At 35.7% G+C, this 12,738-nt stretch overlaps 1 protein-coding gene across 2 annotated transcripts; it reads right to left on the bottom strand.

The window, feature by feature from the left end:
• Window positions 1-1,771: 1,771 nt before the first annotated feature.
• On the bottom strand, window positions 1,772-12,042 carry LOC116182126 (mu-type opioid receptor-like). Of its 2 annotated transcripts, none has more exons than XM_031502626.1 (4): window positions 11,627-12,042; window positions 10,967-11,061; window positions 9,193-9,501; window positions 1,772-4,343 (listed from the first exon to the last, which is right to left on the bottom strand). In XM_031502626.1, exons 1-4 carry the CDS (start codon window positions 11,889-11,891, stop codon window positions 4,305-4,307), a joined length of 708 nt encoding a protein of 235 aa, XP_031358486.1. In that variant the 5' UTR covers window positions 11,892-12,042; the 3' UTR covers window positions 1,772-4,304. The 2 variants fall into 2 exon arrangements, with proteins under 2 accessions (XP_031358486.1, XP_031358487.1); XM_031502627.1 differs by lacking the exon at window positions 1,772-4,343 and having other exon boundaries at window positions 9,193-9,320; window positions 9,367-9,501.
• Between the last annotated feature and the right edge of the window lie 696 nt (window positions 12,043-12,738).

Raw genomic sequence — 12,738 nt, 5'->3', positions numbered from 1 at the left:
TTTCTTTTTAAATTTTTATTAGTAACAGGATTGAACAAAACGCTATACAGCACTCGTGGAAAACTAAATCACTCACTTGTGTGTCGTTCCACACTCGGCTACGCCTCGTGTGTAATCTCGACACAGCGTGAGTGAAACTTTTAGTTTCTCCACTTGTACTGTAATATACTATAGTTGCGAAATTCCGCACTCCTATGGTCAAGCGGGTATGTCGGGAATTTTTAGAGGATGTGTGCTATTTTCACGAAAAAAATACTCTTCTGTTTAACAACACCAATAAAAAAGGAGAACCAGGTTAGTTACAGATACGGGAATATGTGAATATTGGAATCTGCACGAATGAGAAGGTTCCCCTATACCCAAAAAAATACTTCTATGATTAAACTTTAAGGGTGGGCAAGTCCAGTGAGAATAGTTCGCTTGTAATTGCTTTGAATGAAATAACACAAGGACGACCTTCCCAAATTAGGCACGTATTACCCCTTAATAATACGTATACGTATTACCCAAAACGACCTTCCTTATTCAATTCACGCTTCACAAAAGGTGAAATTGCTAGTACGTATTCTGATGCCGTTTGTCACTGCCGATTACCTATGGCCATATTAAACACTTTGAGAAGTTCGGCTTAAGAGTAGAGAGCAATTTTGCGCCCTTATTCCTTCTAAAACAAAGTTATACAACGCACACTTCAATTACTAACTTTCTTTATACTGTTATAGGTAGTAAGTTCGAAAAATCTCCTTTCAAAGCTCTGAGAAAGTACGGATCTTTTCCAATTAATGTTGCGACTGCTTCGTGCGTGCCAAAAATAAAGCGACACTCAAGGTGAATTGGCTTCGCAAACTTAAGGACGATGAACATAGTGACACAACTTTTTCTCATGTTAAAGGAACCGTAGTAGTAATTTCGTAACGAATTGCCCACCTGCAGCAATAAAACGTGAGGGGAGTGATATCGAGCGAAATGGAGATCATTTCAGTGCACATAAACGGGACAATAAAGATACAGTTAACCACCAAATTTGGAGGAATGATGCAACCTAATCCAGGACCCCAAACATACCCTACGTCAAATTTCGTTAATGCGGTAGAATAATAGAGGAAATTGGTTTAATTGCCAAGGAGTTTGTAGATATTGTACATACTCCTTCTTTAAGAAAAAGTATTAAGCGGAATTTGGGGAATATTCTTTATACTCGAATACAGATTTATGATTCAATAGCGTGACTGCTGATTAATGTTTTAAATTAATTGGCAGCCTAAATAACATCAATCAATTCGTTGGGCATCTTTTATATTTACTCGGGAAAGCTCATTCGCTTTGTTTCAATAATGGACAGTTAAACTTAACCCTCGAAAATTGCGTATATCTAAGGAGAATAGCTAGCCTTTATGCCTTTATTGTAGATGTTCAATGCAGCAAAATATTTTTTTAAAAACAAAAGGCATGTACGCATTTTCAATTAACCCAACATTCAATCTACTCTCCATAAATGTTTGTAAACAAACTTCCTTCCGTGGTTCGATTTACTTTAACTTTTTTTTTACATGTTGCCGAAAACAAATTAATAAATATTTATAATAATAATAATAATAATAATATTTATTCGTCGGATTTCACAAGAGTGTTTCGACACGTCGAAATATACACAATATATATAAATAATATAATAATAAATGCAGACACTAAAACATAAAAAATAAATTATGTAAAAAACAGCAAGCAAATTTTTAAAAACAAATAGGTAAAAAAAAAACGGAAGCTAAAACCAGAACACGTCCGCCCTGATGGTTGACAAGTACTCTTCGACGGAATAGAATGCTTTACTTAAGAAATATTTCCTAAGTACGCTTTTAAATTCTTTTAGACTATACCTTTTTATTTTGTCCGGCAAAGGATTATATAGTTTAACATTAAGAGAGTTTTTTATTGATTTGTTTAGCCTGAACCTTGTGGTACGGAGTTGATTTTTAGATCTGGTATTGTAATTGTGAAATTGACTATTCGTTGTCATCAAGCATGATTTTTTATGAATATTAACTAATACTTCCAGAATGTACATAGATGGCAATGTCAAGAGCTGCAGTTCTATAAATAGGGGCTTACAATGATCGAATGGATTGGCAAATTTCATTAGGCGTATTGCTTTCTTCTGCAATCTAAAAATCCTAATTGTCGTAGTCGTAGTTGCATTTCCCCATAAACTTACACCATATAAAAGATGAGATTGGAACAGTGATTTATAAGTTATTATTAGCGTGAGATTATCTACTAATACTCTAAGTCGTCTAATAACAAAAAGAACAGACGACAGTTTTCCGACTAAGCGGTCAATATGGCCTTTCCAATTTAAATTATTGTCAAGTGTGATTCCTAATAAACTTGATGTTAAGCTAGGTGCATTCTGACACGAAAAATATAGTTCATTTGTTTTACTACTATTTAGTTTTAGCTTATTAGCTATAAACCAACTTTCAGCCCTAAGTCTTAGAGACGCCATATTTTTATCTAGAACTGTACAGTCAATAGCATTTGAGACCAAAGTGGTATCATCTGCATATAAAACGCTGTTGTTTGGTTTAAGGAAGTTTGGAAAGTCGTTAATGTATATCACGAACAGCAGTGGTCCCAAAACCGACCCTTGCGGTACACCATGAGTGACTGTTCCAATAGCTGATGCACTACCGCCAATGCTAACACATTGTTTTCTATCGCTCAGATAAGATTCTATTAATTTTAAGGGCACACCTCTGACTCCGTATTTTTCGAGTTTATCAATCAATATATTATGCGATACGCAATCGAATGCTTTACTTAAATCACACATCGTGATGCCTACATGCTCGCCTTTCTCGAGCCCTTCGACCACATATTCGACAACTTTTGAAACGGCATGTATGGTCGACCGAGTCTCTCTAGAACCATATTGGTTGCAGTTTAAGACACCTTGTGCCTCTAAAAACTTAGATAACCTATCTTTCAAAATTATTTCAAAAACTTTTCCTACCACTGGTACAATTGATATAGGGCGATAATTTCCCGGGTCACTTGTGCTTCCCTTTTTATGTAAAGGCACTACCCTTGCGTGCTTTAAACAGTCCGGAAATACACCTTGCCTTAGACAAGCATTGAAAATATGGGTTAAAGGTTTTAATATTTCCAAGCTAATTTCTTTAACAATGATACTGTTAAAATCATATATATCTAAACTACTCGACTTTTTCATTTTATTAATTGCTTCCATTACATCTTGCTCTACAATAGGTTGGAGGAAAAACGATGTTCTATTTGGAGGAATGCAGTGCAAAAAAGTATGTGAATTGACATTTGGTATGGTCTTTATAATTTCAACCGCAGAATTTAGAAAAAACGTATTAAGAGTGTCAAGTGCTATAACTGGAGCCGATTTCGTGGAACTGCTTAGGCCTCTCTCGTAGTTAATTAATTTCCAAATATCTTTCTGTTTATTGGTAGAATTCTTAATATAATCTCTGTAAGCCTTTTGTTTAGTAGAAACGATTGCTTTCCTATACGCCTGACGAGCGCTTATAAATATTTGACGATACGCATCATTTTTTGGATTGCAATTGCTAACATCCTTTAGAATTGATACAGTTTTACGCATCTTTTTCAGTTTGGAGTCAAACCATTTAATTGGTTGTGAGTTATTTATAAGTTTCCCTATAGGAGAGTTTTTGCGGATTGTGTTTGACAATGAGTTAATTAAAAAGTTTGTAAGGAAATTTACGTTATCGCAATCGTAAAAGGTCGATCCATAGGTGTTGGTTAAAAATGTTTTGAGGTCAATTATTCCCCTTGAAGTGATTCTTCCAGCTTTACTCCCCTGATTTACTGCATTAGTAGTTATACTACATTTAATGAATTGTCCAAAATGATCAGACAGGCATGGATCGATTACCCCAGTTTCTATATCTTTTGGATCAATGTTGGTAAGAATATTGTCAATGCAGCTTTTGCTGTGATTCGTAATTCGAGTGTAATCTTGGATTGTGGTAATAAGACCGAAGCTATTGATAATACTATTTAATTCCTGCAAGGCATTTGAGTTACCATCAAAATGTACATTAAAATCCCCAAAAACACAAATTTTGGAGTACTTTACACAAAAATCATTTAAAAGTTGATCAAATAAGGTTAAAAACCTATTAAAATTTCCTGCACTTGATCGGTATAGCGTAATCAACAGAAAACTTTTACCAGTTACCTCCAGTCCACAAAATTCAGCATGGATTTCCTCACAGTTGTTTGATAGATCAATATTCTTACATGGAACACCTATCTTAGAGTACATGCAAACCCCACCATGATCGTGTGTTTTTCTGGAAAAATATGATATTAGTTGATAATTGTAAAGAGGTGCGGTTGATATAGTATCAAGTAAGAACCAATGTTCACTGATGCACAGAATATCATATTCCTTCTCATTTGCAAAAATTGATAATTCATCTAGTTTGTTGGTTAACCCTTGTACATTTATATGGAAAACATTAAACAATTTTTTTACCTTATTACTAACTAGTGAATGATTTATATTAGTATGATTAACATTTACTTTGCTGGTGTTATGGGGCGATCCAACGCAAAAAAATAGTCGACATTATTATCGGGAGTAATATAAATTAAATTCGATTTAGCAAACCGATAGTTAAGGGTTTTGCAGAGAATGAAGTTCTTTGCAATGTACTGAACTAAGAAAGATTTACCTTTATCACTTAAATGAATTCCTCGATGATATTTACGACTTAAACCTAACATATCATTAACATCTATATAGAGGACATGATCTAAATTATTACAACATCGTAGTAATTGGTAATTAATGTTGTATGCACAATTATTATATTTCTTATTGTCATTACAGTACGGCACGTTTACACAAATACAATTAGTGTGAACTAAGGAAGAAAACGTTTTTTCGAGAGTATCATTGTTCAGTGGTCTGTGTTTAGCAGCATTATTGGCACCCGCAAAAATTATAACGTAGTCTTTCTTATCAAAACCCGCGTACAACCCACTCGAGTTAAATATTACTGCATCAAAACAGGCATTAGGTTTGAAGATACATAAAACAGAATATTTATTGGATGGTAATAAATCCCGGAATTTTACAGCAGTATTTCTTCCTTGGCTATCAGCTAGGATCAAAATATTTTGTTTCTTAACCGGCGGTGGATGATTTTGCCCAGTCTGCAACTTCCCAGCCAGGGGTGGTGTCCTATCATCAGCTAGTACCTTGCCATTCGGGTCATTGATATCACATCTTTTGAAACATTGCAGTTCGTTATACAGGGAAACGTTGTTCGTGTATTAAATCGTCACGATCCATGATTGCAGTATTGTAATTAAAAGATCGATACAGCTACACCAATAGATAGTATATTCTATTTATTCATAACGTGTCCCTAATCGCATAATAACACGCAAAAGTACGAAAACAACCTTGACTTACACGTATCGCTACATGTGAACACAAAAATCCAGTTTTTTGGCATTCCACATAACAGTTTTTACATGCAACAGTAGAGCACCTCAAACTACACACTGACCAGTACAATTGAAGAAAAAATGATAGCTACTTCCCGTCAAAATTATCAAGTTTTACGGAGCCGATACTCGCACGTTCAAATTCACTCAAAAGTATTTGTGCAACCAGTAGGGAAAAGCACTATTTTTCGTAACGAGGTCCTTCGAGCCAACAACGGAGACAACCACTGAAGATCGTGAAGGCCGGCAGCAAATGGTGCGAGTCAGAGTACGAATGGAAAGGTACGTCGCGAATAAGAAGAGTAGGGATTCACGCCCCTTATAACACCGTAGAAAAAAGAAAGGAAAGGGAAAAAAGTTCAATGAAATGATTTAGAAGATGATACGGCTACGAGCTAAGAAGCTGCGACCCAATTACGAATGGAAAGATGCATCTCAAATAAAAATTGAAGTTAGTGAAGAAGCACAAGCTGCGACCAAAGTACAAGTGGAAATGGGGATCGCAAATTAAAAAATAAAAGTTATCTGGATTTACGACCCCTATAGCAACAGACATAACAGCAATAAATAATAGGAGGTAAGAAAAAAATATATTTCAGACCGCCAAAAAATGAAGAAAATCAACGAGCTGGGCGACAACCAAAATGAAGTCTGCAAAGCAAGGCTACTGACAAATATGAAGAGAGATTCAGCGCCAGGAAAGAACAGCTAGCAACTTTAACGGCCAATAGAGTAACCTTAGATACCGCACATATACACTCAACTTTACTTAATTTAATTCTAAACAATTTTTGTCTAAAATACAATACAAATTATAAATTAACTCGAACTGTCACTGTCACATTTGGGCTAACAAAGCAACTTTATAACAAATAAAAATAAGAGAACAATTTTATACAGTTACAATTCCTAGAAAACAATTTGCTATTTATGAATGTCAACTTTTCTGCAAGAAAAAATAAAAATAAAAAACTTCCACGTTTTTTACAAAATTCTTTTTATTTTAATCTCTTAACTCTAATATTAAGCGCGTGACACCCATTTCAATGTGGTGGCCACCCTGTTATTACTTTAAAAATATAGTAAATAAAGTAATAGAGGGCGGCCAGGGGAAAATCACCACATTTGAAATGGGTGCCATACGCCATTAGAGTCAAGAGATTAAAATAAAAAGCATTTCGTAGAAACAGCAACACTACTGGGAGCAGTCATAGCCATCTAGGAAGAATGGAAACAAGCACAACAAGAGAATCAACTCGTAGTGAAAAAAGAAAAATTCAAAGGAAAATTTACTCGATTTCATACCCACATTGAGATGCGCTGTAGCTTTAGTATGATATAATTCTGTACCTTGGGTTTACCAAAAGTACATTAAATACGGCCTTCAGCAAAGTCATCCTCAAAAGCGTTCATATCCAAAACTTGTAAAAGAGCATGGCTTGCCAGTGGCAGATTTATCTACTAGCATACCAAGCACACCCATTGAAAAAAAATTCAAGACTTGTCTATCTTCGGGTGAAGTCATCCCTACAGTATTCTGAGACTCGCAGGAGTATATTTATCTCGAATATCAACATATGCTCACATAGTAAGGCCTGCCATTCGAACAAAACGTCAGGGACGTGGCGTCTCCACGCGGAAACATTTTCGATCAAATAAGACCGTTAAAAATGAGCTGCAAAAGCGGCTTGCAAATCCATCTAAAGAATTTTGTGGCAGAGTGGCAACAAATATAATATAAATGTTGCTTATTTAGAATAGTTGCACAAAATCTGATTTTTTCGCTAACCTGCCAATTATTGCATTGCATTGATTTACTAATTTTAAGAGGCTTGAAGACGTTGATCGCTCTCTAAGCTTACGGAAGCTCCAGAAATTGAGTATGATATTTATTCATGGACATTCACGTAACGATCTGCATAATTGAAATAAATTACATCATCATTAACGGATACACAAAGTTACGGAAATAATTCCATTAGGTTATAACCATCTACAAAGAAGGACAGACTCAAAATTAATATTTGAGGATTAAATTGTACAGAGTAACATTTCATAATAAGTGAACAGATATTTGTATATCGTTGAATCGCTTTTTACATATTTAGTAGTGCTCGTTGAAAGATTTGTTTTGCAGATAACGATATAAATAATTTCTATAAAAATTTTATAAAAAATTTAAACAATTCAGATAAATAAGGTAATTTGACTGCAAAATTATTTAAAAAAAATTATCAAAGTCCTCGTGTGAGATCGAAGGGACTTCAGCGCATTTTTGTGTGGCAGATCAGTGTTTTATTAGCCAATATTGACTCCACCATCAATAAGATCTTGCCGAAAGCTACCACGTTCACTTTGTCGGTACCATTTTCTCACTTACCGTGCACTTGCAATTCGCGTTTGAAGTTTTGACTCCACCATCAGTAAAATCCTTTGGGGGTTACCATATTCCCTTTGTCGACACCCACTTCTGATCACCCGCAACAATTCGGATTTGAAGTTTCGACTCCACCATCAGTAAGATCTCGTCGGGGGTTACCACATTCCCTTTGTCGATACACAGTTCCGACGTCCCGTTCATTCGTAATTCACATTTTGGTAGATTTCGCTAAAATCCCGGCATAAAATCGTATTCAACTTTTGGGTACTTCACATAGCTCGACCTTCTATTAGTGACACGAGAAAGAGAGACCGCGATTCGCGCTGTAAGAAACTTTTGGGCGCCCAAAGTCGACTACCCCTCGAAGCGCGCCGCGCAAAAGGTGGTTTATTTCGCCCCTAGGAAAAAAAACAAAATTCCGCCACGCAGGAGTTGTGCGCGTTGACAAGATCTTCCCGACGACACCAATTTGAAAACAATCGGAGAAAAACTGTAGAAGAAGATAGATAAAAACTGAAAAATCTCCAGGTTAGTATAATACGCTCGGGGATGGCGTCCAGATGTCGTCGACTCCAAATCTTGTAGCCCCATCCCTAACGTTCTTAATTACACGGCCCCGATAGTTACATGTACACTCCTTGTCTTTTTACAAGCGTTTTTCTACGGGCGCGCATTTACTGCCAGCCAGCCAGCCAGCCAGCCAGCCGACCAGCCAGCCAGCCAGCCAGCCAGCCAAAGTGAGATTAAAAGCTACTTTTTACAAAAAAAAATTTTTGCAAAAATGCGCTAAAAAGAGGAAATTGTAAACAATACAACTGTCAAAATGATACTTTATAATGAATTAACAACGTTATTTTCTGAAATAGCGTATACTGAGAATGCTTTTAATGTATCGCGATAATTTAATTGCTACATCGAAAGTATATTTGTAAAGTATTCATTACTGTACCAATAGCAAGTTCTGGAAATCGTCGAAGCAACACTTAGGACAAATTAAATGTTGAATCATCAACTTCGGCCATAAATGCACTTAATCTTATTAGTTCCTCGTATAGTACTCACTATCATAACGAAGTTGAATTTAGATACAAAATTGGTTTCTAATTTAGTTTGGAGCAATGGACAAAAACGAGCTAAACTCATAACGTCATTTGAATTTAATTGCCCATTTACAATTTAAACTACCCAAGACGCTATAATTTAACTTCGGAGACATCTTGTTAAAAGCTCGCCGTACAGCGTTGTAGAAAAATTGGAAGTATAATTTAAAATTATAAAGCGAAAAATTAAAATAATCATCTTACCTGCATACGATTACTTCTACGCGACACAAAGCTCACTCTGGTAAAGAAGATAAGTTCCTTTACGGATCTACGAAAATTCCGAGACATAACGCAGTATATGACAGGATTAAGGGCTGAGTTGGCATGTCCTAAAAGCAGCATGTAGGGCTTCATCGTCGACATTTTGTCTATTACGTCAAGTGATTTTACGTTTCTTGTGTCAATCAGTAGGTTTATGGTGTTATAAGGCAGCCAGCAAAAAGCGAATACTAATGCCAGTAGTAGAAGGATCCATGCTACCCTTTTTCGTTCGCGTACCAGTTTGTAACTCTGAAAACAATAAAAGTAAATCAAGATGGGAATTATTCATCTCATCTTTTTATAAGTAATAATAAAATCGTGTTTTTCCAATACTCAATTTCCACTGAATCTAAAGTCGGTGATAAGTTTATTCGAGGATGCGAAAAAAATCGGTATTTTAGTTAATGCGGTTATATCGGCAGTTCGTAATAGAACTTGATTAAAAGATTATTGGAACATCGTTTCCAATATCTTGCTCATTTGTGAACTTTCGCACAAATTCTTATGATCGTTAAATCTGCTCAAAAAATGACGTTCTGATAGAAAAGATGAAACGGTTTTGCCTTCAATTTTAGTTACTTCGGCTTATATGAATATAACGTTTAAATCACGTTAGAGAAACCGTGAGCAGCTCTACACGCTCATTAAGACAACAATGGAGTTTCTATTTTAAACTTAACTACGGAAATTTAATATTGTAAGTGCGTGGAATACATACAAACACTCTATTAGCGTAAATTTGAATTAAGCAGTAGGTTGTATTTGAAATCTGAAAAGCAGTGTTTACAGCAAATCTCATTTTGCCGAGGGTTCTAATGAAAATCGAGATATGGTTGCAATAGTTTTGGTGGTCGAAAATTTGCCTTTGTCTAGATAAGATAAACTTGCTGCGGTATCAAAATCGTAGGTGGCCACAAATGTGAGTGATCAGGGGAGTAGCCCTCGCAGAAACCTAGTGATTGCAAATTGCCCACAATAATGAGGGTTTTTCTCGAAATAGTTCCGCACATGAAAAACAGTGGTAAATTGAGAAAGATTCAGTTACACGGGTTCTGCGACGCATTACAGTTTGCTTGCGTAGATCCTTTGATGGAAATCCAATTTTCTCTCATATTTTGTGCGCTAAGACGAAGTGCTTTTTACACGGAGATACTGTATGCGAGATACTTGGGCATTCTAAACTGCTCTTGCGCAGTGAGGTATTGTTTAGCAAAGTATTTTCAGTGCTAATGAAAAAGTATCCTCATGTTAAACAGTTCCATATGAACCAATAGCCTATCAATCCCCCAAAGTCATAAATCGCCGGGCGGCTGAGACTAGCGAGAGACGGAAATAAAACGCAATGTGTATCCGAGATACCAGTCTGTGAGCCACTGTATGCTCGTGTAAAAGCGAGGTAAGATAACATCTTAGGAAGTGATCGGGTTAAGAAAGCAACGCTGCATGATGTCATTCGTCTCGGAAAAATCTTGAGTGTGCAGTTTATGATTAATGTGGGAAAATAAAAAAAAAGTCGTTTGAGATTGGTGGCATAAAAAAGCATTAAAAAATGAATCAAAAGGCTTTCTTCGAAAGAATTCAAAGCATTTACATATTCAACTAAAGCACCTCAGGTTGTGTGAAAGCTACGTGTTTTGTATCCGCCAGTAACATTACGTTTGAGCATTCAATGATTCGTTTGAAACAATTATCGAGATTAATTTTAGATATATACCTGTTGTGTGCTACAGCTGCCTTCGTTGTCAAATGGTGGTCGCACTGAGCACAGCTTCCTCCCCATTAAGGAATAGGCGAATAGCATTATCGCTCCTGCAAGAAAAATATATGATAAGAAGCTTTAGTTAATAGGCAGTTAATGATTGTATCAAGAGGGGACATTTCTATTTAATTTACTTAGCCAATAAAAACGAAACGCAATAATTTGTAACTGTCAAACAACTTCCGCCTTAATCAGTGTCTTGAATGTAAAGTTGCAAGATAATGTTGGTAGAATACTATGCTGAAAAATAAATTTTCTATTGTCTCCCTTTCTTTCCCTTGATATCTAGGTAGATTATATTAAAAATGGGCCCATTAATCTTATTGGAAGGTGAAACTAAGCAGTCTTAATTTTAAAGTAGTTGATCGTAGCGATAAGTACAAGTCCAATAGTACATAATAAAACGTCGTTAGTAAATTGTTACGTAATTCAAACATAATACGTTACCGTATTGGTTTTTGATCATCGTACACTGCAAAAAAGAAACAGTAAATACAGCAGGGACTTCCAATGCTTATAAAGAAATCAAAAACTTGACAATACCCAAACTATACCGAAGGCAGCAGCAGGCTAGTTTACGTAAATATGCGTCCAGAATTGTAAACAGTAACTTACCAGGTACGGCGAACATTACAATGTAACACACAATTCCAAATATATCCTGAGATATATAAAAATTATCCCAAGTTTCTTGGCAGAATACAAGCGTTAGATTGTCTGTTAGTACATCCTCGTTCGCAACGCCAACGAATAGGAGCGGCGCAAAAACCACCATTGACGTGATCCACATCACTATTATCACAATTATCGTAGTTTTCTTATTAAACCATCGACAAAACCCAAAGGGCTGAGTTATGGCCAGGTATCGATCGACCGCCATCGCAGTAATTGTAAATACACTGGATGCCACAGATACACCTGTAACAATTATTGAAATTACTGAAATGTGAATTACAAATTAGTTATTTGATATCTAAATAATGTACGACATTTTCTATCCGAGACAGACTGTGAAGACAGTATTTATTTAATTAATGTGATGAATGTAATGGAAATGAACTGATTAGTTACTCTTCATTTTGGCCACGTGTAGTGTAAATATAGATATGGCCTACATAAACACCTCAATGTCGGACTGCTGATAAATGATATACAGAGTAGAGTCTAGCGTTGCCTAGAATACTAATTGCTTTTCCAAATTGTATCACCAACGAAAGGATAATATCTTCTATCTTCTTGTAGATGTGTATTGTGGACGTATATCAAGACGGTTTTATGATGAATCGCTACATCGAATATTGGTGCTTTAGTTAGTACGTATCTAACTTTCTTGATACACGTGACCAAGTAAATTTAATATACACTGATATACCTTAGGTTTTGATTCCATACCTCATCATGACTTGTTATGTTTGAAAAAACAGCGTGTCGGTTTTTCAGATGTATTCTAAGACTATTTACCTATGTAATTGATCTTAACATCTTAATCTGTGATCTTGTGTACAACCATTTCATCTCGCAACCAATTTTTCGCAGTTGTGGAGTATCCCAAGAGTGGAATCTGATACCGTCACTGTTCTTACTGTACTAGTGTCTTACATTGTAATGCTCTTTTATTTGCGGATGAAGTTATACTTATCAAATGTCAAAAATTAAATCAATACAACGAAGGGCACTAAATATATGATATAATCTACATAAATTAAAATGAATGTTTGTATGTTTGT

The sequence above is a fragment of the Photinus pyralis genome, unplaced genomic scaffold (assembly GCF_008802855.1).
Source record: "Photinus pyralis isolate 1611_PpyrPB1 unplaced genomic scaffold, Ppyr1.3 Ppyr1.4_unclustered_Scaffold3873, whole genome shotgun sequence".
In the NCBI taxonomy this organism is placed as follows: Eukaryota; Metazoa; Arthropoda; class Insecta; order Coleoptera; family Lampyridae; genus Photinus; species Photinus pyralis.
Note: the sequence above shows the minus strand (reverse complement) of the source record. Positions and strands in the feature narration are given on the sequence as shown.